This window comes from Glandiceps talaboti, chromosome 6 (genome assembly GCF_964340395.1).
Source record: "Glandiceps talaboti chromosome 6, keGlaTala1.1, whole genome shotgun sequence".
Lineage (NCBI taxonomy): Eukaryota > Metazoa > Hemichordata > Enteropneusta > Spengelidae > Glandiceps > Glandiceps talaboti.
The window spans coordinates 11,226,618-11,254,235 of record NC_135554.1 but is presented as its reverse complement, the minus strand read 5'-3'; the positions used below and the strand labels follow the sequence as shown (position 1 = coordinate 11,254,235).

Sequence of the window (27,618 nt, the reverse complement as noted above, 5' to 3'; positions counted from 1 at the left end):
TGAAGAAAGCCAGGGTGTCTGACAACATGGACGTCAGAGGTACGCCCACCCCAGGTACTTGATATATAATTAAATGCCGTTGGCATTATGCTAAATAAATACTTTATTGTGTGCTGGTGCTTGTAGTCTGACCAACTGACAAGGGATTTTCATTAAACACTTCATTGCAGTCTATAATATGGCGACAGTCTTTACCGGGTAAATTGGGGTGTAATTATAAGAAGCTCGTTTGAGAGATGTTCCCACACTACACATCTGTCAGGGTTGAAGACGATCGACTTCAACTCTCCAGCTAAAAACTGAATCCATGTTGCAAATATGCGACCGACAGTGTTGGCAGAAATACCAAAGCGGTACGCAAGGTCCCTATGCAAAAGTCCTAATCGCAACTTCATCAACACGAGCAAAAACTCGTCTTTACCAGGCAGTTTTCGAGATCTTGAGAAGGCCCGAACTTTCTCTTGGTGATCTAGTAAAGCGTCGTACCGACGTAGAGACACTACCTGGCTGCCTCCAATACTTCATTTTGGGAAATTTGTTATGTAATTCTGAATATAAGGCATCAAAGGTTGCCTTGTTACGAATACCTGTATAAAAATTACATTTCTTGTCAGAATCAACCTAAGTTTTGTCGTTTTTTTTTTAAAAAGCTCACTTTATAAAAAGTACTATCCTTCTTAAGTTTTGAAATTAACATTAAATTTTTCTTTACCCTGTTAGCACATACTGTCAAAGTCATGAAATAATAATGTATCACATTCTGTATTCGATCGGTCGAAATGGTGTTTGTCACGAGTCAATATGTAGGTCGTGGGGGTATTCTCGTCACGTAAGCTGTAATATGTGTTTGCCATATCTTTGACATTGTAAACCATTCACTTTTATGGGGAGGGGCTGCTATAGTTCGTTTCTTGAGACTTTGTGACAATGTGTGATCGTCTCCAAGGTAATCTTTTGAGAATGTCAAAATTAGGTGCATTTGATGTATGGAAACTGTCGTCGGTCTCTCCACCTAAATACAATATACTTTATTATAATTGCATATAACGACGTTCATTTCCTGAATAGAATCCCAATCTGGGCCCACAAGTGACTGTGATGAAAACATACAGTGACCTCCATTCAACTCCATGACTGAGCTAATAAATAAATCTGCAACAAAAAACTTTGTTTCTGGTGTATTTATTGCATCCGATTATATATATCATTCCATTTACACAATTTTAATTGGTCAAACTATACTGTTCCTGAATAGTGAAACTAGTGAAACCTTTACAATGAATTGTGTTAGTCTCATAAAAACAGACATGATAGTACCAAATGTACAAACATAACAAACATTTTTCTTGCATATTACAGACCATCTGTAGAATTTTTTATGGTCAGTCTCTTTCATAATAATGTCTAAAGGTAATACAGAAAAAGAGAAGAAGAGAAATATATAATACATGCATTACTTTTGATGCTCACGTAATATTTCACTAAATGGTGGTCGTATTCGTAGTGAACAATCATGATTTATAACACAAAAACATGTGTAAACTTTCTTTTGAGACTTTGACCTTGGCCATCTAGATTATTTATCAAAATCCGATCCTTTCAAGCATATCAAAGTCACTTTATGTTATTTTTATTTATTTATTTATTTATTTACTGCCACTAATTTCTTTAAAAATCATGTCACCATTCAGTCACACAGAAGTAAAGTATTTGAGGGGTGTGTCGTCTATGAGGACTTGTTTTCTGTATAGGTCTATCCAATCAGTGTGAACCTTACAAAATACTTCACATAACACATATGGGTTCTATGGCAATGAGATAGGTGAAAGAAAAAGAAATTGTTTTAAATTAATAAAACAGAATACATACTCCAATGGAAGGAAAGATTGAACAAAATGGGATTATTGAGGTAAATTCAAAATACGAAAATGATTATAAATCCATGTATATATTGAAACAAAGCACATGATTACATGTAATACACTCAACCCACCAGGCATCAACAAAAAGACTGGTAGTCAACTAGCCAGGGAACCTTACCTTCCTTTTTTTATCAACTTAGGGAGACTTTTCTATGACATTAATTTACCTGCCCTCCTGTTTTTTATAGGTAGGCCACTTTTACTGTTCTAGTCTCTTACAGCTTCAGTTTTTGTTCTTTCCTCTTTTATTTTTATACTGGTTTATTGGATTAATTTTAGCTTTTTGTTCATTTCCTGTATTCTTATTCTTTGCTTCATACTTGTTTGTGTTTTAGCCCTTGAAAACGACTGTCTCTGCACAGTCGAAACGTCAGGATTCAAATAATGTAGAAGTTTTAACCAGACTTTGACTTATCCTTTTATTCAAACTGATATATGCTACAACATTGGAGTTCAGTAAATGTTAATGGATCCATACACTATGATATACAAACAAAACAGTATATTCATTCATTCATTCATTCATTCACTCACTCATTCACTCATTCCGAGTACTATCCACTTATTCTGAATACAAACACCTTGTTTAAATAACACTTCTCTGGATATATTTTGACTATTCTGGAATAATCATACATTATAAGTATCATAAATTTGTGCATAGACAGTTTTATAATGAGATAGTATTAAAGGAATGTGACCTGTAAGTGTGAATGATGAAGATTACATAGTTTCATTGACCCTTCTTGACATATATGCAAATTAAATTGTGGTACTTTAACACAAATGGCAGCCAGGATGATGTGAACATCCATTTTGGTTACACAGCACCTGGTCATTTCAGCTGGAAATGGGTATGGTGTAATATATATCACCCACTTATGTAATGTATTGCTTCACAGTATTACTGTGTTGATGAAATGTTAAACAAATACATGTTACATTGTAATGGCACTGTCAATATGTAGTATTTTTAAAATTGGAAACAACAAACTATTCCAATTGAAACTACTGCCTTTTGTAAACATGAAACAGTGTAATATTTTAACCTTTCCCCTTTCATTAACAAGTCACAACACATTATGATATTAATATTATCCCTTAAACTTTACAAATTGTAGAAAAAAAATGAAAACTCCATATTTGTCATATAATTGATTAATTGGCCATGTACTTTGTTATTTCAGAATTGAAGAATATCAAAGCAGCTGAATTGATCATTTGGATAAGAATCGGCTCAGAAATGGAATTGATCCAAGTATATCATTTCTGTTAAAATCTTACCAAACCAGGAAATGAATCAATACCATCTTTGCTGTAGACTAAATTTTTGAGTTGGAAATCCAAAACATCTAAAGCAGTGAACATGACATTTGTAAAGGTTTACAAATACACTGACCTGTTTGGAAAAAACAAACCAAATCAAATCTACTCAAATCCAATCCAACCATTTATAAAAAAAAAAAAACCCTCGTAAATGTGACTATATTCTAATGATGTAAATATTTTCAGTTTATGATAAATGCTAGGCTGTAAATTTCCTCTCAATTGCACTTTCTGTTGTGATCTTCAGCTTGGATAACAATGTTAAATCTCGTTACAATAATGACTGAAGTTCTCGTAGCATTCAACCAATTTCTCTGTACATGTTGGGTTCAGTTGCAATGATGACAGATTAGTCTTCATATAATTCATCCACTTTCTCTACAGACCTGGTAATAGTGTCTCTCATGTCATGATTCTAAACCACACGATTTTTAAAGTTATCATAATCATCAAAAGAGTGTAAGTAATCCATGATTGACTTGTAGACAAAGTGATACTGATCCTGTAAAATAAATGACCATGGTTAAGATAACATTACGATATTACACACGCATATACCAAGATACACACATATAATATGGACACACACAGAGACATGTACAAACACAAAACACACACACATATACAGACACACACACACAGAGTCATGCATATACACAGGCTAGCAGGCAGACAGATAGATAACCCTCCCCACAATCTTACAATTATACTTCAAGCTTACTTGAAATGCCCACATGAATATGCATTCCATAACTTGTAGTGACACTTGTAAGTGTTGACAATGAAACAATGTAGCAAGTACCCATAACCTAGTAACTGAGAGGCTGTTGTTTTTGTGCAGACCCTACTGTAACATGAGTATCAGGTATAATTTACTTCTTAGAGGTCATGGGTCATTGAATATATTTATTAAGACATGTGCATACATTGCCTAGCCCAGCAACATACGACAGCTCAATGGAATATTGTTAGATATTACTAGTACATCCCATACATACAGTCAACTGTCCGTTAATCTAAAATTCATGAATTCTACTTACAATACTTTGTATGATATTATTTCTTTGTTGACGTAGCATCTTGTAAGTTTGGAAGATGTCAACAATGGCCTCTGCTTTCATTCTTTCTATCACTATACTTAATGCACAGAAGACCCCAGTTCTGCCACCACCAGTACTATCATTATTGAATATAGAAATTAGTCAACATTATGACAATAATCAATTAATCAATATTACCACGATAGTAAGTCAACTATCACCAAGCTAAGACAGACACAGATAAAAACTATGATTATGATATGTTGATATAAGCTGTCATTTACATTGTCAATGTGTACTCAAATATCAGATGCGCTAGGAATCCCAGACAAATGACTTTCAATGGTATCCATTGATAATAATATTACACTCGAAGAGTTTGCTTAAAGTTTGCATATTATATTTTTCTCAAACAAAAATTATCTTGCTTAGTTTAGAATTCCATGATGAAATCTGTGATGAGCTAAAATGATTACAACGATAATTGTTAGATCACATATAATTTTAGTTACATACAAAGATGAATTCGCTAAAATAACAGTAAAGATGACAAAAAGGGTATATAAAAAATGATGTCAGATTGCTTAATAATGAAAACATCCTTAATTATGTGTATGTTGTGTTGTGCAATACCTGCAGTGTACAATGATTGGTCTATTGCCTGTTTTCTGTTGCTGTCTCTGAATACGTCCCAGCATGCTTAGCATTTCTCCTGCATGACTTGGGGTACCTATTTCTGGCCAGGCAGTGTATTGGAAATGACGAATCGTGCGTGACTCTCCACTCTGTAAGCAATCATGCAAAATATTCATATACATAATGTTATTATCTGATTTAGGTAATACATTAGCTACACTGATAATACAATTTCAAAATATGCATGCACCATTAGCATGTCAACATCATAAAATATGTGACTCTACTGTAACTGTTTGGCAAAATGAGTGCAGGGTCAGAGATACAGTAAAGTAGACAGACGAAAAAGAGTCATGCATTGTAGTTTCAACATTATTTGTCACCCGGGTGATGGAAATACGCAATGATCACCTACTTGAAGACCAAAAATTAAAGAGTAGAAAACATCCAAATGAGAAGATAGAAGCTGAGATAGAGCTTTAAGTAAGCAATCTTTATAAAATATATAACACCCCTACCACCACCACCACCAAGACCACCAAGCTATTGGTACATTTATACAATGTGAGTAGCATACCAGCAAGAATTTTGGATAGCATGGATGACTATATGGATCCAAATGGAAACAAAATACACACAAGAACAGACAGATTGACAGAACTCAAATTGAATGTAGATAAACGCTGGTTTAAATTTTATCAACTAAAAGTGTAACGATATGTATATTTAACAGTGAAATAACTCATTAAAACGCTAAAAGGCTGGAAATGGAGGATGAATAAAACGTAAGTGTGAAATAACTATGATCTATGTACATTTGATTTAAACTTTTCACTGTTTTCTTTATCACTGTTTTCTTTATGACAGATCACCACTACTTACCTTTGTGTCAGTGACATGAAAGTTTTGTATAGTAAAACCATCATCTGATTCTTCCAACTTCTTCTGTACAGCAATGTTGCCATAGGTTGCTGCTTCATCTATCTCCATAGGCCAGTAAGGGTAGCATTTTCCCTGAAAATAGTCACAATTTAGTATTTGTTTTCAGAAATGAGCCTGCATTATCATTAAAACATTACACATGTACAATCTAGTATGGCAGCTTATAACTCAACATTTTATAGGATAGACGAATACTTAGCAGTTAACTGCTCAAATGTGGTGTACTTAGCACTGGAGCAGAGGGAATCATAATTCATATTTTCATCCTCATATCTAGATGTAATAACATATTATACATCATATACTATGGTATTGTAATGTCACATGTTACAGGAACTGATTCACTGTCAACTACAGATACATTATAAACATGTCAATGGCAATGAAGCACAACTGTACATACTCAAAGTCATCTACTACCAAAAATATATATTTCAGTCTGCAGTATTCGACATAAAATCACACCTTCAGTTCAGTTGTCCTTGATATTAATTTAGTAACATTCCTAAAACAACCCGAGAATGATAAATACATTATTTGCACTTTTTACCTGGCCCCCTTCTTCCAGTTTTGTCATCATGACTACTGATCCTGATCGGCATTCCCAAATCATTCTCCAGAAATCATCAACTGTAGATTCTAACGGTGCTTGAGCTGCAATGTACGTGCCTTTCTGTCGGTATCCCTGTGAAAGTTATACGAAATGATTTTTTTTTTACTATATCACAATTCATTCCTTAATAATCTCAAGCCGGGGCACATTTAAGTAGACAATGATAAAAGTAAAGTCACTGGTCATGATATGTACCTTACATGTATGTATATGTACTTGGAATGGAATGGAATGGTGATTTTGCTGCACATGACCACCGACAACATCACAATCAATCATCATGTATTTTACATTATCGCCCATCTGTCATAGGATAATGTTATATTCTTTTTTATCAGAAAGTCGAAGAATAGTATAGTAGGGTGTAATATTGTTTGATATAAATATGTACAATAATCAATTAAAAAGATACATTGTATAATTGTATTGATGTGCTAAATTTTATCCTTGCTGCATAATGCTGGAATGAGTTGTTAGCACTTCACGAAAATGTACACTGTATATTCACTATGAGAAAACTCTAACTTTGAATTCAAAACACAAACAAAATACTTACATCGATGAGGGAAGCATTTATATAGTCAGAGTGCTCTTTACCAATCTCTCTGATCAGTCTGACACGGTTATGATCATCTGCAAAACAATAGCGAATACAAAGTTATAACTTTGGCCAACTTTACTCCTAATATGTCAAATGTTAAGTACCTGCAGCTATTGTCATGGAATCAGTACTGAAGCAAGGTATGTGTATTAAACTTGAAGAAACGAAAACAGAAAAAAGGAATTCCCATCAGTTGTTTTTATTTGTGTGTGTCTAATGTATGAAATGGCATTCTCTAAAAAGCTGATACTGAAAGACGATGTCAAAGTCAAGTATAATTATACTAGCAGAAAGGTCTTAGTAGTAATAGTTCCATCTCCTCAAACCCCGACACCTGTCAGATTGTGTCCATATAAGATTGGGCTATATCAGTAAATTGGACGTAAAAGTTTAGAAAATGCTAGATGGACATGAGTACTATTAGCGATTACATGTTGATGGTTCATGTAAAATACTTACATGGTACAGTGCTAACCAGTCTGTTCTTTGTTCTGTTAGCTTTCTGTGTAGCTTCTGTCAGGACTACATTTTCAATCGGTACCTCAGTCAATTTCTGAAAAGAATATTACATTTGCTATCATGTCTTTCAAAAGCAAACGCTTAAGAATTTCGACAAGAGGTAACTAAGATGTTGATGTATTCACAGATGAAGTCTTAACTATGTTTAATGATTGACACTAGATTGTGCTCCAGAGACATACATCAAACATTACATGAATGAATAGTCTGGTAACTATCCCCTAAAGAGACATACTCGTGACTTTCGACAGTTTTATACCCCTCATAATACATTAAGTTTAATTACGTCATCTCTATGTCATCTTAAGTTTCTTTGCAGTGTCCTGCTGACAATATCCATAGAAATTACTGGCTGCTGTAATTACACCTTGAGGCTTGAGGAAAAATCCATCCAATATTAATTTTAAAAGTATGATAATTTTAGTTCTGGAAATAGGATTATTTGTGATATATCTCCTCCTTATTAACATCTTTGGACTGAGGGCATCCTATTTTATAATTTTTAATGGTAAAATTGTTTCATCTTTGAAATACCTGGTATTCCACTTCCAGTCCGGTCTTGTCAGAATTTGGTACTTTCTGGTTCAACTTCGACCAATGGATGAACCAGTTTCCAGTTTCAATTTCAGTGTTGCCATAGAGATAATGCTCTGCCAGAGCTTGGTGAATAAAGACATACTGGACCTGTGTAGTTGATGATATCAAGACAAATGACAAATTTTATCTGTACTTGTAGAATACGCTATATTCTGGTTACCCATCTAGCACTCAATTTCAAAAGATTGAGACGTGTCATAAGAGTGCATTCCACATGAAGAAAAATGTGGCTAATATCAGATGGCACTACATACGTTATACAGCAATAAACAAAATGTGACTAATGCAATGCACTCACTTGTTGAAAATTACACGATCTGAAACAAAGTTAGTAGGCATGCTTTGACCAGTTGAGATATTGCCACGAACACTGGTTAATGTTTGTTTGTTTGTTTGTTTGTTTGTTTGTTTTTTAAAAAGAAGAGATTTTGACTATTCAAATATCAGGACTCTCCTTGTCAAATATCTGCCTTTGAGCAATGCTGCTAGTGCTGTCTTTCTGGTAACAGGATATGGTGTATTAGTATGTAAATAAATGTATTACTCCACACAACATACAGATACTGATGGGAATTAGGTGAATCAATGTGTATTACTTACATCAGCTTGAACCAAGCAATTTCTCTGTCCACGGATCTTCGAAATGAATGCAAATACATCAGCCTTTCCCTCTTCTGCCATTTGGTCCATCATTGCATCTAATACAATGAAAGTTCCTGTACGACCAACACCAGCACTGGGGGACAAATACAATTATTATTATAATCTAAGCCTATATATTTTAGATTTCAGTCAATAAAATTTTTCTATTTTTTCACACTGTATATTATTTGGAGATGATCTGCTAATATAAATATGGTAGCTTCTTGGACACCAAAACGTGCATCAATAAATGTAAGTCTGTTTGTCAAGCCAAATGATGAACAAAAATAATATTAATAAGATTTTTCTTAAACCAGACAATGTTCTGTTTCTACTTCTAACTTACCTGCAGTGGACGACCATAGGACCGACAGTCTTTGCATCTGCAGCCATATCTATGGCTCTTGCCCTCTTGATGAAGTTCAGCATACCAATAGGAGAAGATGGGATGCCAAAGTCAGGCCAGCTGACGTAGTGTAACTGAGTTATTTTCCTCATATCTTCTGGCATTGATAACTGCCAAATAATGTGATAAATTAATAGCTGTAAACCTTTTTTGCTGATATCTTACTTTATAAGATTTTTCTGTATTTTAGTATTGTCCTCAACATTATAATACGTAAATGCATTGTATGCCAAATTTATCTAAACTCATTAAAAAATATCTAAACCATCCAATATGAGTGATATTATTGATATTTTGTGAGATAATAGAATTGTGAAAATGAAGTAATGTGGCATTAGTACGGTAACTGTGCTGCATAGTGCATAGCTGCTTAACAATATAGTGCGCACCTGTCCCACAGAATTTTTCACTTGAAAAGCTGTTCATCAGGCACTGTGCCGCTGTCTGCAAAGCTCTGCTCAGTAAAAATACAGTGCAGCAATATACATGACATTGTGTGACACTATGTTGGAATGTGCAGCTACCTACACATGTACATAACAATCAAGTGCGGCAAACTGTGCAGGGGTGTTAAAAGACTGCAGCTACCTGCACACACGTGTATTTGCTCCAGGCTGATTGAAGTAATACATATACAACATGCATACATACATACATACATACATACATACATACATACATAAGGTTAATGTTCCTGGTAGGCCCATCGTCTCAGCTTGTAACTGCCCTACAGAACACATCGCGCGTTATTTAGATGCCCTTTTACGACCTATTGTGGCATCTCAGCCTACCTATATTAAAAATACGAACCATGCTCTTAAAGTACTTAATGGCGTCCAATCCACCAACAAGGTAAGCCACGATACCTTTTTTTCTATGGACGTTAAGTCCTTGTATACTTCCATACCACATAATGAAGGTTTTGTTGCAATCGAACACTACCTTAATTTAAGCCCTGTACTTGACCCTTCTACCCACGTACTTCTGAGATTGGCTGAACTTGTTCTTACTTGTAATTATTTTACCTTTAATGACAGGTATTTTGTGCAGAAACGTGGCGTTGCTATGGGAAGTTGTCTTGGACCTTGTTTATTTATGTCTTATCAAGAACACCTTATTTTCAGCTCGTATCAAGGGATCTTACCTGAACTATATAATAATGTTGGGTTCTTATATAGCGCTTTCCCACTCTGTGCTCAAAACGCTTTATAATTATTACCCCTGGCTCGGATCAGAACGGCACAACGGCCCTTTAGTCTTCCTCAACAATCCATTGCAGCCATTTAACTTTAAGCGCATAGGATTAAAGCCTTCACATTGCAACCTACATCCTACCAGGTCCCCAGTTATACAACTGGGTTGACTAAGGCACAGTCGTGGTTCAAATCTTGCCCAAGGACTTTACCCACTCAGAAACAAACAGCAGGCAGCGATGGGGCTCGAAACTGCAACCTCGAGATTCCAAGCCGGTCACGCTGACCATTCACCCATCATGACTCCATTAACGATTTATTGATGACGGCGTTGGTGCAGCTTCACTCAAACTTCAAAGAAAGCCTTTGTTACACTGTGTGACATTATTTCAAAATTTTGCTGTTCAAAGTAAGGTGCTCGCTCATTTTTGAAGTTGGAAACATGGCTAAACACAGCGAGAAGCGTTTTATTATGGTATCAAATCTAGTTGAATTTAAGACTACTTTTGATTAATCTGTGTTTATATGTCTACTATGAAATTAAAGTTCGATTTCTTTATTAAGTGGTAGTGCTGAAAGAGTAGCCATGCATTCACACAGCCTTTGGCGTTTACATTTAAAGAAGACACTATGATTGTAGAATTGCCTTCTGGTGCATTGAAGGCATCATGATCGTGTCCAATCACCATACTCCTCAAAACACTCATCTGACCATATTACTCAAAAGTGTTTGTGCCTAAAGCTAAGTTGGAAAATGATACATATTCCTGTACTAGTGCAGCAACGCTAATTGCGCGCATTTATGCCACATAGAGTGGAATGCTGCACCACAACTTTAGCAAAGCTGTGTGCACTAGTGGAGGAATGCTGTGCTGTGCCATATTTCAATTCATTTATACATACTAACAAAACAAAGGAGAAAGGAGACGTTGATATAACGAGATGGTCCCACTTTCACTAGACAAATACTAATCAACTATGATCTAGTTACTTACATGACAGATATTGAATGTTCGGATGGTATAGTCAGCTAAGATGGCTGTGTCCAATGCAGTCACCTCTAAATCACCGTACTCCTCAGAACCTTCATCTGGCCAATACTTAGCACATTTCTCCTACAAGACAAAGTTCAAATAAGTTAGGAAAATACAGAGAATTACATTTTTTTTTTTTTTTTTTTTTTTTTTTTTTTTTTTTTTTTTTATTATATGCATTTACAAAAGTTTACACAACAGAAAAAGAACATTACACAACGGATAACAATACAAAAGGGAGGAAGAAGCGAGGCATCAGTACGTTGAATCGCAAATAACTAAGGAAAGGGGAAAAGTGTATGCGCGTGTACCAAAATGAAATGAAATGAAGATGTGATATTTTACTTCAGAAACTGGCGGACAATCAACTTCTAAATTCTCAGCTTGTCAATAAAAGATTCCATTTCAATTCAAATGCTGTAATATTGTTGTTTTTTTCAGCATTAATTTTTTCAGATAACATCGTCGTTTTCAAATTTTCCTGGAATATATGAATAGAAGGCTCAATACTAGAAAATCGTATTGCATAAATATGATATTTTGCCAGTAGCACTAGATGATTTAATATTGTATTGTCCCTTTTTGGAATAACTCCTAGTATGACGTCCTTACATGATAAATTTTGTTGTTGAATATTTTTACCCTTTATAAAACTTTGAAATTCCGACCAGAACGCTTTGACCACTTTACATCCCCAGAACAAATGCTCCAACGTTTCCTCTGCACCGCAATAACTGCATGAGGAATCAGTTTTAATAGATATATTTTTTAGATATACATTTGTTGCCAGGATTCTGTGGAGTACTTTAAACTGAAAGGATCTTAGTTTTTCTTCTATGGTCGTTTTGTAAATTAACTTCCAATATGGTTTTAAATCATAATCACAGTTTGCAAATTTAGCGTGTGAGGTAGGTGGTTCAGCAACTCTATCTCTAAAATGATTATAATATTTTCTTGTTGTATTATTTCCTTGGAGCATTTGTTTCACATGTTTGGGAGTGTTTGCCTCAGCTGTCTTAATAAATTCTCCTGTTTTTAATAAAGATTTCCATTTCAAGGGTATTGCAGCAATAATACTGTGGTACAGTAAGAAATCTTGTCCTACATCATATTTTTCTTTAAATGTTTGCCAAGAAAGTACTTCTCCCTTTTCATTAAATAGGTCTTTCACGTATTTGACTCTATTTTCAAGCCAACTTGCGCTGTAGAGCGATTTTCCATTTCTTAAAATATTCCTGTTATTCCAAATTATTTCAGTGGCTACTTCTTCAGGAGTAACTGGGTTAAAACGGTATTCATTAAAATATTGTAACATGTTGCAATAGAAAGTTGGAGGCCTTACACTAAGTTTGTTTACATCAAAGTTACAAGTTAACAGGAAGTCCAGCCCCCCTACTTTTTTAAAATAGTAGGAAGGGATAAGAGTCCATGATAACTCGTTACTTATTAGTTGTTTTAAATGTGATAACTTCAAGGCTTTATTCATCAAATTTGCATCTATCATTTTTTGACCTCCCATGCTAAGGTCTCCGATTAGAGTATTATTACGGATGTGGTGTTTCCTCTTATTCCAAAGGAAATTAAAAAGGGTTGCCCTAACTTCTTTAATGACATGTTCTGGAATTGAGACGGATTTCATAATATGAATAAACTTAGTGATGCCAAAAGTCTTTGCTAGGATAACTCGACCTCTAATGGTCAAATTCCTTGATTTCCATATATCTAGCTTATCTTTAAGATTACGCAAGTTTTTCCAAAAGTTTAGCTTTTCACATTCAACTTTATTTTTTCCGACAAAGATTCCTAGGAATTTAATTGGAATTTTAGTTTCTTGAAGAGGGGGTGGAAAGTCTCCAGAGTATTTCCAGATACGTTTGGAGCGTCCAAGAAATAACAGTTCTGTTTTATCTAAATTTATTTGAAGGCCGGAACATTGTGCAAATGTGTTAATTTGACTAATACTGTTTTTGATTGAAGACATGTTCCCTAATAATAGAGTAGTGTCATCTGCAAAACCAGATATTTTTTTCTCATAATTTGTTGGCAAGATGAAGCCTGTAATGTCGCTTGACTTTCTTATACTTATAGCCAACAATTCAATGGAGGTTACAAATAAGGCCGTGGATAAGGGACACCCTTGCCTAACGCCTCGTTCGAGATTAAACCACCCACTTGAAAACCCATTGTTTGTGACGCAACTCTCTACTTCGTTATAAAAGGTATTAACCCATTGCTTTAGAGAACTCCCAAATCCAAATAGAGCGAGCACTTTCTGCATTAAAACCCATTCCAAACTGTCGAAGGCTTTTTTAAAATCTATAAACAGGACGGCCCCTTCTTTTTTTTCGTTTTCACAATATTCTATGACATCGGAGATTAATCGGATATTCTCAAAAATACTCCTTCCTTTGATAAAAGCGGTCTGATCGTCATGAATCGTCAGAGAATTACATAAATAACACACAATAGTTCTTATTGCCAAGGATGGATTTGTATGATCTGTACAGGGATATGCGAATGATATTTGAAAATGTCTCAACTGTCTTAATTTTAAAAGGATTGCATGTTTAATGAAAGTAGGATTTATATCTTGCAACTAGTACAATACATTCAGCAAGGACCTGATCAGCACTGGGGCCCAGCATTCCAAAGTGATAACAATTTAACACTAGACAAGGCCTTAATCAACCAGTCTATATCGTCTATATCGTCTTAATCCAGCAATCTATAGTAATATCCCCAACCCTAAAGTTGGAGTTGTTTTCAAGTTCTAAAATGAGGATTGTACAGGACGCACAGACTATTATAATAACCGAATGTTTTAAAGTCTTGGGTTGAGTTGGTTGTCATGCTTGCAATGATTACAAGTGATCGGCCTACCCGGTTACTCTCGAACAACTTGGTTACCATGACAATAGTAGCTGATTCTTGCTCCCAAACCATTCTCCAGAAGTCATCTACCGTCTCATCCTTTGGTCCTGAATCAGTGAAATATAATAACGAGGAACGTGTTATAGAGTGACCAACAAAGTGAAAAGTGAAATACACAATACAGTATAAATACATGACTACTGCCATATGATATTAGCCTATAGCTATATTAGTCTTGATGTGGAATGCCTTCTTGTGACACATCTTTTGAAATTGAGTGCTAATTGGGTAGCCAGAATGTCTTGAACAGATGTAACTTAGCTTAACCTTCATATGTGGGATAAATATATATCTGATGTCAAATCAGTAAGAAGTGCTTGTTTAGAAGGAATCCAATATTATATTTCATTTTGATGCCATGTCTAATCAATCAATCAATCAATCAATCAATCAATCAATCAATCAATCAATCAAACAATCAATAGTATTAATAACATTGCCTTTTATATAGCACTTTCCTACGCTTTCTTTCGTTTTACCATTATTACCCCTGGTACAGATCTATAGCGACACAACGGCCCTTTACTTCCTCAACTCCTTGGGGAGCATCCAATCCACTGCAGCCTCTATAAGCGCATAGGATTAAAGCATTCACTTTGCAACTTGGCAGCAGCAGGGATCGAACCTACAACCTGCAGATTCCAAGCTGCTGCCTCTCTAACAAACAAACAAACAACCAACCAGCCAACCAACTGACCATTTTTTGTTTGTTTGTTTGTTTGTTTGTGTGTGTGTTTGTTTGTTTGTTTGTTTGTTTGTTTGTTTGTTTGTCTATTCATTTGTTAGTTCGCTCGCTCGCTTGCTCACTCATCCACCCAACCCTGCTGCAGATATTTCACTTGACCATTCACCATAACTGTGGCATCGATGTTGGCATGCAAAACATACATTTTATTTTCATATGATTATTTGAATATGTTAAGTGTTGAAAAGAACTTACCCTGTGATGCTATGAACTTGTTAGGCGATTTATAACCCTACAAATGGATAAAGAGAGGAATATGCGTCAAACCGTTCATAAGAAACATTGTGACCATTTGCATGTAAAGAGCAGCTAGTTGGACTCAATGGAAAGGAGACCAATCTCTGTGATTAAGAAATGGGTGATTATTTGTAGTTGTGATTATACCTAACGTGGGATGATTAGAAGGACAGGATTATTCCGGATGACAATGACCTGTCATTCTTTGAAATGAATTTTAAAAAAAAAAGACATTTCCTCATATTGGATGGTCTAATACCTTAAGAGGGAAATCTGGGCACGAATCAATTTGTTTATTTGTAGGTAAGAATTAGAATTTTAAACTGAATTCTGTAGATTATTGGAAGCTAGTGAATTCAAAACTATTAAGCTATGTGTAATTTGGTTATTTCTTTTTAGTAAAGAGTCGAGTATCAGAGTATTGTACTCTCTTTAATAGAAATAAAGAATGAAACTTGCATCCACATAGCAGGCATTGATGTAGTCTGTGTCAGGATCATTGTCTACGACACTCAAAGTCACTCGGCTTTGATCATCTACAAAGAAACGACAACAAAACGTGTATTAATCTCATGACCATAATTTGATATCAACGTACAATGCATAAAGACTAACAATATATTGATGTGTTCATAGATAAATAGCCTTTCTTACTGCTAACACTGGCTTGTGCGGTGTTAATACAAGGTATAATTAAGTATCGTGGTATAATTAACAGAGTGGGATGACAAGTACAGGTACACCTTATCAGGTGTTTGAAACTAGAAATGGTTTAGAAACTAAGACTGATCACAAACTTAAACATAAGACCTTTCTGTGTGATTACCATGAGATCAAGCATGCAGAAAGACACAGTACATGTACCAGACCAAAAGTACCACCGGACTAGTGCAGTGGTAACATTAGGCTGACCGTGACACCATGCTAGCAAACCTGAGAGCCATTCTAGAACTGAGACTCTAACTCTATGACAACAGGCTAGCAATGATCATCAGCCAAATAAGGCATGCTGACTTACACAATCTAAAACGTTAAAATACGAATTATAGTTAATAATACTCACATGCCAAAATGTTGACATATCTATTCTTACGTTTGTTGACTGGTCTGTTAGAGGCTTCTACAGTCACTTGTCTTGAAGATCTGGGTAGATACTGATTTTGGAATAAAACATATGTTAAATAGTTGTTTGTCACAATATTTGTGTAATATCACGAATTGTTTTTGAACTGTATTATAGTAACTATTTTATTAAGATATGTACTTATTGTTATTTCATCTGTGAGAATATTGCAGATGCCCACGGAAACAGCTGTCGTCCACAACTATTGTTGACACTCTCTCTCACACACACACACACACACACACACACACACACACACACACACACACACACATATTCTTTTGTAGAGTTTGTAGAGACTCTCAATTTCATAGCACTAATTTTCTGAATATTCTAAATATGAAATTATTGAATTACAATAATTATTTAATCTATACTTACATCGTATTGTTCATAAAACAAACGGTTGCCATTGGCATGGTTTTGAGCAAAGACTTGAGGTAATCTTTCATTGGGTATGGCTGGGTATGTACGAGGAGCATGATCCATTGAATCCAGTTCTAAATTGGAAACAAACATAGAAAGAGTTTTCAAAAAGATTCTACCATTCACCCAGGGTAGGTCAAAGAAAGTTACCATTAAACCAGGGTAGGTCAATCAACTTGAATGGAGTCTCCATGTATTAAAATGATTGTTCACTACCAATATGGTCACCATTCAGTTAAAAGATATATGAGCACCAAAAGTAATGCATGTATTATAATATTTTTCTCTTCTCTTGTTCTGCATTACCTTTAGACATCATTTTGAAGGGAAAAAAACGATTTGGCCACACATTAATGCTACAAACCGTCTGCAATATGCATTAAATTTCTTGATCTCGATAATAAGACTCGGAAGGGAGAGGTAGAGGTCATTTTCTTAAAAGAAAGCTTGCATGTGATTACATGGGGTTAGACACTTGAATGTACTCCTATGTGTTGATGTTTTTGAATTAGTCAGTAATATATTGATTTGCTACTACAAATATGGCCTCAATTCAGTTATATGAGCAATAAAAGTAAACCATGTGTCTATATTCTTCTCCTACATTACATATGAATATATACGGAATTGGCAAATCAGTAAATATGACAAAGTGTCCGTGATATGTAACATATCTCAGAATTTTGATAACTCGCCCTGGATGTCAATATGATGGTCAATGCCTTAATTCAAAGCTTGTAATTGTACTTGGTAATAGGGGTAAATGCTTCAACGGATTACTTATACATTTGAGCTTTTGCGTTATGCCTTAAACATTGACTTTTACTGCAAATATGTCTGTCATTTGGTCAAATGTGCATATATCGTGAAACAAAGTAATGTGGATATGTCCCATATGATGCCACCTTTGTGCCAGGTTTGAAAGAAATCGGATATTGCATCTGTCTTGTGCGCGAGTCTTGGCTATATGCTGTGATATGGAACTTCCCCTTGAGAGGCATAAGGAGCGGAACAACAACGTTTTAAATCAGTATCATAGTTAACGACTACATACATATACATACCTTGGTTTTTACTGAAACGTATGCTCTTTTTACCCAGCTGAGAGACAGATCTCTGTCTCATTACGAAGATATTTGATAGATTGCTATGTTCTGATTGTAGACTTCTGAAATTCCGAAATATAAAGACCATACCAAATGCTTACTGAAATCTGTTATTAACATGATTGTAATAATAATGGTCGATATTTTGTGTATATGTTATGGTCTGGACTCCTTTCATGTTTGTGTGTACACATGAACATCAAGGAAAGCATTCTTTATTATGGTTACATAAAAAGCTGATAAAAGTTGACTATAATAATTTAAAGATTAACGGAAACGGGATTGGCTCATTTTATTTTTCGTGTATTCTCTTTGAATTCAAGGGCACAGAAATATGATAAATCGGTATTACCCGATATCACCTTTTTGATCGTTGTATCACTGTGTATTATGCACAATGTGAGACTCACCTTACGACTCGTGTCACGATGCAGAAACGGTACTCACAGGGATACGACGAATCAAGGGGTGATATCGAGTAATAAGCTCATATACATGTAGTTCACAGGGATGTGCTATTATACATTGTAAACTTATTGCCCGGCTATGGGACACTAGTAAATGTGTACTACCTGTTGGCAGTAACTTTTTCACGAGGCTGCGCTGAAGCCCTAAGGAAATAGTTGCTTCACAACAGCATGACGGGTAATCTACAACATGTACTTGTGATCTGATATTTTATAACACGACATTCTCCGTCCGATCGGTAGGACTCCCATGCTACATGAATAGTGCCCTATGGAAAATAGAATACAAATAACGCCCCACTCTATATCAAATGGACGTCACTGTAGGTAATAACTTGCCCGTACCATGTGACACGATCTCCGCCAATCACTGAGGTATATGTGTGGAAGTTATTACATATATAAGATATGCAGAGATTGAATGATATCCAAACAACCAATACAAATCTAGATGTACCAGCTGTGAAATAACAATGAAATGTACCCACCTGAACAGGATGATTCCAAGGATAATAATGACAATAACGAGTACAACAATGATAACAAATACAAAAGCGATGACAACTGGTGACTCTTGTCCTTCAGCTGAGGGGTAATATAACAGTTGATCACTCATGAAATATGTATGAATGCTTTATCAAGTGAATGTTCCGTACAGTGAATTGAGAAAATCACACACAAACATACATTGAAGGGGAATATCCACAGTTCAATAAACATTTAGAGCAGCTGACATTTAGGGTTTAAACCCCTTAAAAGACAGCAAATAAACCCACAGTCTACTAAAAAGCTGAAGTTGGGGCCTTACCCCTAACACATAATATATTTTGGCATATTTACAATGTAAGAAGCATTTTGTTCCAATGCAGGTTAAAAACGTTCATAGTAGTAGTAGTAGTATGGTCTTTTATTCTGTACATCCAAGGCCATCGGCCCAAAATACAAATGTAGTTGCTTGATTTTTGAAGACAGTATTAACTACGAAACAATTTAGTGGAAATGTTACAAATGAAATTATGATAAATTTACATAAATCTCTCTACGTAATTTCATTGCATGAAATGTAAATACAGCAAAAACGTTCATATTTGCATCGATGACAATTTCAGCATTAAAATCATGATCACTCTTGAATTGAAGATTGCGTTATTCAAATTTTCATGTTACAAGTCGTTACATTATGAATACACCTAAGTGAGCAAATGATAACGATATACATAATGTCACTTGTAATATTGTATTTAACACTATCTTACCAGTTTCTATGGGTTCCATGAATGGACTTGAGGTATAATAGGGCTGAGACATAAAAGAAAGAACGACTTTTAGAATTGTTTCCCTAAATACAAGGGTTGTTACCAATATAGAATATCAAAGTTTGAAGTATGAGGTATGCACTTCCTTGGAAACTTTAGATAAAGCATGCGTGAACAAAACTTAAACCGCTTATTTATTATTCTAAAAAAATATCGATCGTTACAAAACCACAGGCCTCCTTAGGGTAACAGACGCACCACCCCGAGACAATACATTTTGTATTATGCCATAATAAATCATTTCCTCCCAGATAATTTAAGAATCATCACAAATTAATAATTGATCGCTTGTAATACTTTTCTAAATATAATGTAATTGGTGTGAAATGAATTTCATAACCTTTTACTTATTTACATGAACGTGTATAAATTAAGTATGGCATTCTCTCTCTCTCTCTCTCTTTCTCTCTCTCTCTCTCTCTCTCTCTCTCTCTCTCTCTCTCTCTCTCTCTCTCTCTCTCTCTCTCTCTCTCTCTCTCTCTTCGTTTCTAGAAAAACTATCACACCCTATCAAAAATAGGCTAGGATTTATTCAAATGGGTAATTGTACCAATAGTTACGATCAAAATATGAATGCAAATTGTTGAAAAAAATTGTATTGAAGAAAAGAATTCCCCTATTAATCCTAATGACTCCAACGATAACATAGTATTGATACCTGACTTTGGGATTCAAACATTTGGGGTTTTATCCACTACATATATTTGAACATACCTCCCCTCCATTTGGATTATCTACGTAAGCTCTCAGAAATGAAGTGTAAACTTCCGTTTCTGCCAGTTTACCATTGACTGCTTCAACATCATATCCAGCTCTTTTGGTTCTACCCCTTTCAGGTCCAGGATTACCACAGCTTGACACCTCACCAGCACCAACTTGTATTTCATTCTCAAAGTCGTCACTTTATTGACAAAACAGTATGATTTTTTTAGTAATAAAAAATAGCTGATTATGAACAAAACATCATCGTACATTTAATATTCAGTGTGATGAAGACAATATACAATGTATATAATTTTCAAAGTTAAAGATTATTCTTATTTTGTACAAACGTGAGCAGAATGACTTGATAATCCCATATCCTAGATCATTTACAAATTATTATAAACATCATTTTGAAGGTAGAACATGGCCCAGGAACAAACTTCCCTGTAAATAATTTAAAAAAATCAAAGTTCTTTAAAATCTTCCCCAAACATTGCCATAAGAAAGCTTGTTCATTTGGAAATAATCAAAGTACTTCGTGGGTTAACCGGCTTATTTTCAAGAAAATCATCAATCATTCATTCTCCCATGTACTTATACAGTATTCGATGGCCATAGTGGATTCTGTAATGAGTAAATCTTGATATAATTTTCACCTCTTGTATCCTCAGATTTGTTTTATTGACACTGTCAGACAAATTGTAATGTTTTTTTTTTTTTTTTATTTTCTTGTTATTTTATAGAATGTAGCGATGTGGCAATTTAGCGACCGAACGGCGTTGGCAATGGCTGTGAGAGTGTGAGGATGTCAATTTTAAATAAAAAGAATAAATGTAAAAGATATAGTCATTCCAATCGTGATGTTTAATGATAAAGTCTGATGCTTTATTAAAGGATTTGTGAATAAACAATCTTGCCAGAATTTGTGCAATCGCTTTGTGAATGTGTATATATATGGTAGAGCCACTTATAATTTCTGCTGGTGATATGTACCATTAATTTTGAAAACATTGTGAAGATAGCAGTTTCCTGAGACTGAGTCTTGCACGCTGTAATTTATTACTATAAACCAATGTAACGTACAGAATACACACATCGACAACATTTCCTTAATTTCCCAAAAGAGTGTAAATGTTGAATTTTGTTTATCATACATACCAAATCATAAGACTTACTCTTAACTTACCTACTGAACTTTATAGCACTATATGCAACTCCTGGCTCTGCTTCCCTGTAGCTCTTTATTTTATCTGGTGGAAACACTTGATCAGGGTTATCTTGTATTGTGTTCAAAGTGTAGACATACTTGATGGGGTCAATCTTTAAACGTATTACAATCACTTCATAACAACTATAGAAGATAAAGATATACAATTTCCAATCACTACTAAATTTTCTAAGTTTACAACAACAACTTGAAGTTATACATATATAGACATAACGTTTAAATTGTTGGTTATCACTCACCCATGGTTTATATGTGCGTACTTCAATTAACCTTTTTATGACATTTTAAGGATGAAGATGTTCTTGTACATATATTCCTCAAAGCTGCGTTTGGCAGAAGAAACGTTATTATCTGCTTTGAAATATTACACAAATGAAAAAAATATTCATCTGACCTTATACTTTATCTGGCCAGTAAAATCAAATACATACCATACATATACTATAATATAAGATCATTAAAATGACTACACAGTCATACGATCCGCTTATGAATAAAATCTGACAAAAACAAAACATTTGGAAATTTGATGCGATCATACGATAAACATTACATTTTGTAGGACATGAAAATAACAAGCTTAGAAACTTGACTTTCAAAATTCAATATGACTTTATGTATGTATTTCATTGTTTACCTAAATAAGCTGTGTTAAGCTGCTGCAGGTAGATCTGAAATTAATGTTCATTGAAAGTCATACTTAATGTAGGATTCTCAGAACTGGTACCTAAATGAAAATTCTTCATATATGCAGAAAATAGATTATTACCTGATAGGGCCATTTCTTTCTGAAGCTCTTTCTAATGCGACCCAGAAAGAGTTGTGAGTTGGTTGTCGAGAAGCATCGTTAAGTGGTTTAGGAGCTGTTACAGAGGAAGGTCCTGTTGGTAAATGAAATAACGTCATAAGTTACGTCGCTGTAAATTTTATGACTACATGCTGGTCATTGGCCTTATTGCCTCTTCCAATGGGAGTTAAATTGAGTTTATGATGTCATCTTATGTTTCTTAGCAGGATATATCATTAACATAATTATATTAATGTGTTCAGATGTACTCTGATTACCTATGAGACTGCCATGAATCTATAATTTCCATTTTAGTGCTGGTAAAAGTATTTCCGACACTGTCCTTTTCAAGTATAGTGAATGCTATAGGTTGACGTTTAACCTTTCAAAATCTAAGAGGCATCATTTCTTAATTTTCAAATATTTCTGAAGGCTAAAATATAGTGTGTAAAGGACTTTTGTATTAGCTAACCAATCCGCCATCTACGATCATCATAAAATTAACAATACGAACAAGATCAGCAACAACTGTCGACATCAGACTGTGGACGAACAGAACCTGTTACAAACAGGGAAAGTAAACAAATGAATTGGATTAATAACACTTGGCTCAGCATGTTCGAACAGTAGAGACTTGTATTACACACCTTGGTTTGATAAGAACAGTTGTGTGGCCTCTTTATGTGTTCATGAAGCGCCAGGGGACCTGGAAATTTGTTTGTGAACATGAAGTATTATGTTAAGTGGCCATAAAACTGTTCTTATCAAATAATGGAATGTAATACAAGTCTCTGTGCCAAGGGATATTAATCCAATTAAATGTTCTACCTGAATTGTAGCAGGTTCCATACGTCCAAAGTCTGGTGTCAGCAGTTGTAGTCAATTCCATCCCCCTAGGATCAAAATGAAAACATCATACACGATAGATTTTGAAAATACATTCGATGTAATATCGTATTTGTAATGCCTTCACCATAGCATGTGATGCGGAATGATAACGGCAAAGAAAGTCTTCGTAGCAGACACAGTCTCATAAGATACTTTACTACTATGTGACAATTAATTAATGGTGGCATGATTTATGGAAATTGATGGCAACAACTAATACTGATATGCAAGGAATGACTTGATTATGATAATAAGATCGTGACGGTCAAAGTCAAATTTAAAGGTCAAAGTCTTACAGAAAACTTACACCTGATAATATAGTGGTAGACATTCGATTTTTGAAGTAGTCTCTATATAGTGACTATAGTGATTAGCATTTGTTACAAATTTAGTTTAGGAATTGCGTAGTAGTTGTCTTTGCTATGTCTACAGTCGATGCACTCATCCACATAAAGGCATTCGCCCAGGCAATATGTCATGGCAACATCTACATTTGGTAAACCACATACAGGCATGGAAAAACGTTATCAAAGGAAAGAAATTTAACAGGATTGTGACCAGTGATGACTTTCGTAAAGAACATTTAAATGTACCAGACTACGCCTGGAATAACCCTAATGAAAGAGGCTATACCATGTTATGCGATAAGTCTGGTTCCGATTACCCGACCTATACCTAGTTTTTCACTGCCGACCCTAAACGTTTGTTTACCTAGTATTCGAGAAAAAAAATAAAATCAAGAAAATTGTGGAAGTCTCGCGACAAATAGTGGATGTGAAAACTGATATCAACTCAAAAAACATTATAAAACTGTTCTTCCAATCTGTAATGGCTGTACATCTGATGAGAAGAAAAAAAAACAATAACACAGAGACGATACAGAAAACAACGGAAAACATCACTTCCTGAACTAGACACGCGCACATAAAAAAAAGAAATAAAAATAAAAATCTACCTACCCTGCTTATTCCAAAATTGAGCGTAAGTGAAAGCACAATTTTTTAAAGGCCTCATATAAATAATTTTATGAAAGAATGTCTACTGACAGTCTCAAACCATTATTTTTAAATTCCGTGCATGATTTTTATGATAAATCAATTATAATGCAATGTCAACCTCGACATTTAATTGCCAGTGTGTACCATTGTTTCTTTTAACTTTAAATTTTAAAATGCAATGATAAAACGATACGAAATCGCTTTAGGTGTGACAGAGCTGTGGAAAGGTTTCTTCCCTTAAGTTGTTTCCACTACTATGACTTATGTAATCGCAAAATTATAGAGTTCATAAGAAATTAATTAGCCCAAGACTAGTGTATTGTGAGATTTAACTATCAACAATTAACTTACTTCCTACCAATGTCCTGGAAATTGTACCAATAGATGGCACACTCTTTAAGCCTCCCTCGTTGACAGCAATAACTGATATACTGTACTCAGTATATGCTAGTAGGTCGCTCAGTATCAGGATTGTTTTCAAGCCATCAGCTGAAAAAAGAGAGGTAATGATTAACAAATTGTTATCTTCAAAGGTTCTACAGTGTGACTGTCTGTCTGTCTCCCTCTCTCTCTATATCTGTCTCTGTTTCTCTCTCTATGTCTCTGTCTGTCTGTCTGTCTGTCTGTCTGTCTGTCTGTCTGTCTGTCTGTCTGTCTCTCTGTCTGTCTCTCTGTCTGTCTCTGTCTCTGTATCTGTCTGTCTGTCTGTCTGTCTGTCTGTCTGTCTGTATGTCTGTCTGTCTGTCTGTCTGTCTATCTCTCTATCTCTCCAGTCAATACACAATTATGGTGGCAAAATCACATAACCAATTGTATCAGATTTGGTTATCAAGGTTTACAATTTGCATATTTTGTATTCTTCTGTGTGCTATTTCGGCAAGATGCAATTTACTGAGGATTCTTTAGGATTTGACACTCACATTGTTTTACCCGAGTCTCTCCCTCAACTTCATTATAGCGGACAAGATAGTGGATCAAATTTCCCCTGTGGGAAATTGGTTCAACCCAGGTTACTTTCAATTCTGTGTCTGATAATGCCATCACGTCAACATCTCTTGGTGGGGTTGCACCTGATTAAGATGTAAAATTGAGTTTTAGGTATATAATGATATTAAAGAATGTCGATGTCAGTATTACGAGTCAACATACTACTGGAGTTTTTTCAACAATACAATCAACTAAAATACTGTCTTATCAAAAGAGCAGGTCGATGAAAACAGGGAACAGTAGTATATAGGATAAACGCACGTTTGAAATAATATCCATTATCCAATATTAATAGCGTAATTGTCCATGAAAAGTTTAATCCTTTGCAACACAGTAGAATTAGATGTTCCCCGCACATGTCACGTGGTTTATTATCATCAAAGTAACATCACCATAGACCCTTAACCCCAAGGGCTATCATTATATTATTTCAATCTTTAACATGCATCTAAACTGTATGTTCTCACAGCATCTGTCAATGAGGCTGAATAATGCTTGGAAGGAAATAACGAATATATGAATACATACCGGTAGCCTTTGTTCGTATATAATCACTCTCAGTATAGGTACTGTTTCCAATGAAATTTTCACAACTAACTCTCACTCTATACTCTGTAAATGGTTCTAAATTCTTGACAATATGAGAATACAGGCTTGAATTATCGTTATCATCCATACTTGGAATCCACTCTACAGTTTCCACTCTTTGGTATTCAACATAACACCCAGTAATGTCTTGATTACCGGTGAAGAGAATTCTCCAGGCTATGTTAATGGACTCAGAGTTTGTAGACTCAAATCTGGAAATGACGACGGCATCTGGTCTCTCTGCAGGATGAAATAATACAGCAGATCAATTTCAGATTATTCTGATACATGTAGGTACTATCTAGTTACATCATTTCTATATGCAAATTTACGACTGTCTATTCATTATGAATACCGTGATACTAGACATGATGTACATTTATATTCATGTAAATTACTTAATGGAATAAGTATATGGCATTTTCACCAAAATATAGACAATTGTGACGGACCGGAATGCATGAAATGTGCTACACAAAATGACCAAGACTATACAAACAGTGATACTATTCAAAAGAATTTTATAAGAATACCTGACTTTACCCATCTGTAAGTATTAAGTAGGGATTTATGTTAGGTGGGGTATTTCCAATTCACCAACAACTTGAATTGAATTGAATTGAAATTTATTCCCCACAAGAAATAAACATACAGAAAAGAAATAAATGATAACATCCAAAAGGAAAACGATTTCAAGTTGTGGGTGAGAGACTAGAAAGTAGTTTTCGGAAAACTAATCTAGTCTAGCCACTCAATTTCAAAAACATCGAATTGCATATCATAAAAAATATGTTGTGACTGTAACTTCACATTATAAAACGTAGTTATTGGTTGGTGATAATCCCAGATTACTGATTACAAGTCAGTGCTGTGTGTGGGATCTTTTATTATTTCACGAATAGAGAAACTGATATCAATCACAATTACGTTTGCAGCAACACGCATTTTTTAAAATCACAATAACAATAACAATAACAATAACAATAACAATCGCAGTCAATATTTAGAAACCCACTGCTTACCAAGTACAATGAGAACAAAACTAGCTGAATCAGCTGAATCTCCGTAATCGTTATAAACCTCACAGCTGTAGGATCCATTATCACTCCGTTGGACACTGGATACAGTCAATGTTGACAGCATAGTGAACTCATCATCACCACCATGGTCCACAGTTTCAATACCACTTTGTATCTCACTAGTACCATTGTACCATTTCACATCAGAAATTTGAATTGGTTTACCATGAAATGCACATTGAAATGTTGCTTTTTCACCAAGGATATACTCTCCATTTTCTGGAGCATGAACAATGGTGGCGGGAACTTTTAAATCAAAACAAGAATATATAATTATCAATCACAGTACAATCATTTACTATGTTCTATATAATTGTCATAATTATCTAGCAACTGTGTCTAGGGTGTTTTGCAATGTTGGACATGAATTATATGTCATAATCATATGATAAATAAGTGCATGTGTCTTTTAAGGCTTGTTGATGTAAATTATAAGCTATATAGTTAATTTGCATAATAAATGATTGTTTAATAATCAGGTTTTGTGTTAACTATGCAATCTTCAAATTTCACATAATTTCATGTAATTTTTCAAT

General features: G+C 34.8%; 2 protein-coding genes across 2 annotated transcripts; both read right to left on the bottom strand.

Moving 5' to 3' along the window:
- Window positions 1-1,195: 1,195 nt before the first annotated feature.
- LOC144436111 (receptor-type tyrosine-protein phosphatase alpha-like) lies at window positions 1,196-18,092 on the bottom strand. The gene is made up of 17 exons (XM_078124801.1): window positions 17,998-18,092; window positions 16,889-17,007; window positions 16,448-16,538; window positions 15,844-15,920; window positions 15,343-15,379; window positions 14,352-14,449; window positions 11,433-11,552; window positions 9,185-9,354; window positions 8,797-8,932; window positions 8,134-8,283; window positions 7,540-7,633; window positions 7,036-7,112; window positions 6,417-6,551; window positions 5,807-5,938; window positions 4,922-5,073; window positions 4,289-4,424; window positions 1,196-3,750 (listed from the first exon to the last, which is right to left on the bottom strand). The coding sequence occupies exons 1-17, from the start codon at window positions 18,056-18,058 to the stop codon at window positions 3,664-3,666; spliced, it is 1,872 nt and encodes a 623-aa protein (XP_077980927.1). The 5' UTR covers window positions 18,059-18,092; the 3' UTR covers window positions 1,196-3,663.
- Window positions 18,093-18,759: 667 nt separating this feature from the next.
- Window positions 18,760-27,146, bottom strand: LOC144436835 (cell adhesion molecule Dscam1-like). Its single transcript, XM_078125694.1, has 10 exons — window positions 27,026-27,146; window positions 25,944-26,243; window positions 25,349-25,498; window positions 24,780-24,917; window positions 22,525-22,636; window positions 21,714-21,878; window positions 20,537-20,723; window positions 19,763-19,805; window positions 18,995-19,091; window positions 18,760-18,775 (listed from the first exon to the last, which is right to left on the bottom strand). Exons 1-10 carry the CDS (start codon window positions 27,144-27,146, stop codon window positions 18,760-18,762), a joined length of 1,329 nt encoding a protein of 442 aa, XP_077981820.1.
- Window positions 27,147-27,618: the final 472 nt, after the last annotated feature.

What these genes read in the sequence shown, in the direction of transcription:
- LOC144436111 (XM_078124801.1), bottom strand. Translation starts at nt 18,058, where the DNA reads ATGAGACAGAGATCTGTCTCTCAGCTGGGTAAAAAGAGCATACGTTTC. An exon ending in TAAATGCTTCCCTCATCGAT is followed by an intron (nt 6,552 to 7,035) that starts GTAAGTATTTTG and finishes TAACTTTCACAG; the next exon opens with GGATACCGACAGAAAGGCAC. An exon ending in CCAATCATTGTACACTGCAG is followed by an intron (nt 4,425 to 4,921) that starts GTATTGCACAAC and finishes CAATAATGATAG; the next exon opens with TACTGGTGGTGGCAGAACTG.
- LOC144436835 (XM_078125694.1), bottom strand. Translation starts at nt 27,146, where the DNA reads ATGCTGTCAACATTGACTGTATCCAGTGTCCAACGGAGTGATAATGGA. An exon ending in AGAGACTCGGGTAAAACAAT is followed by an intron (nt 24,918 to 25,348) that starts GTGAGTGTCAAA and finishes CTCTTTTTTCAG; the next exon opens with CTGATGGCTTGAAAACAATC. An exon ending in TTCCAGGACATTGGTAGGAA is followed by an intron (nt 22,637 to 24,779) that starts GTAAGTTAATTG and finishes ATTTACCAACAG; the next exon opens with GACCTTCCTCTGTAACAGCT.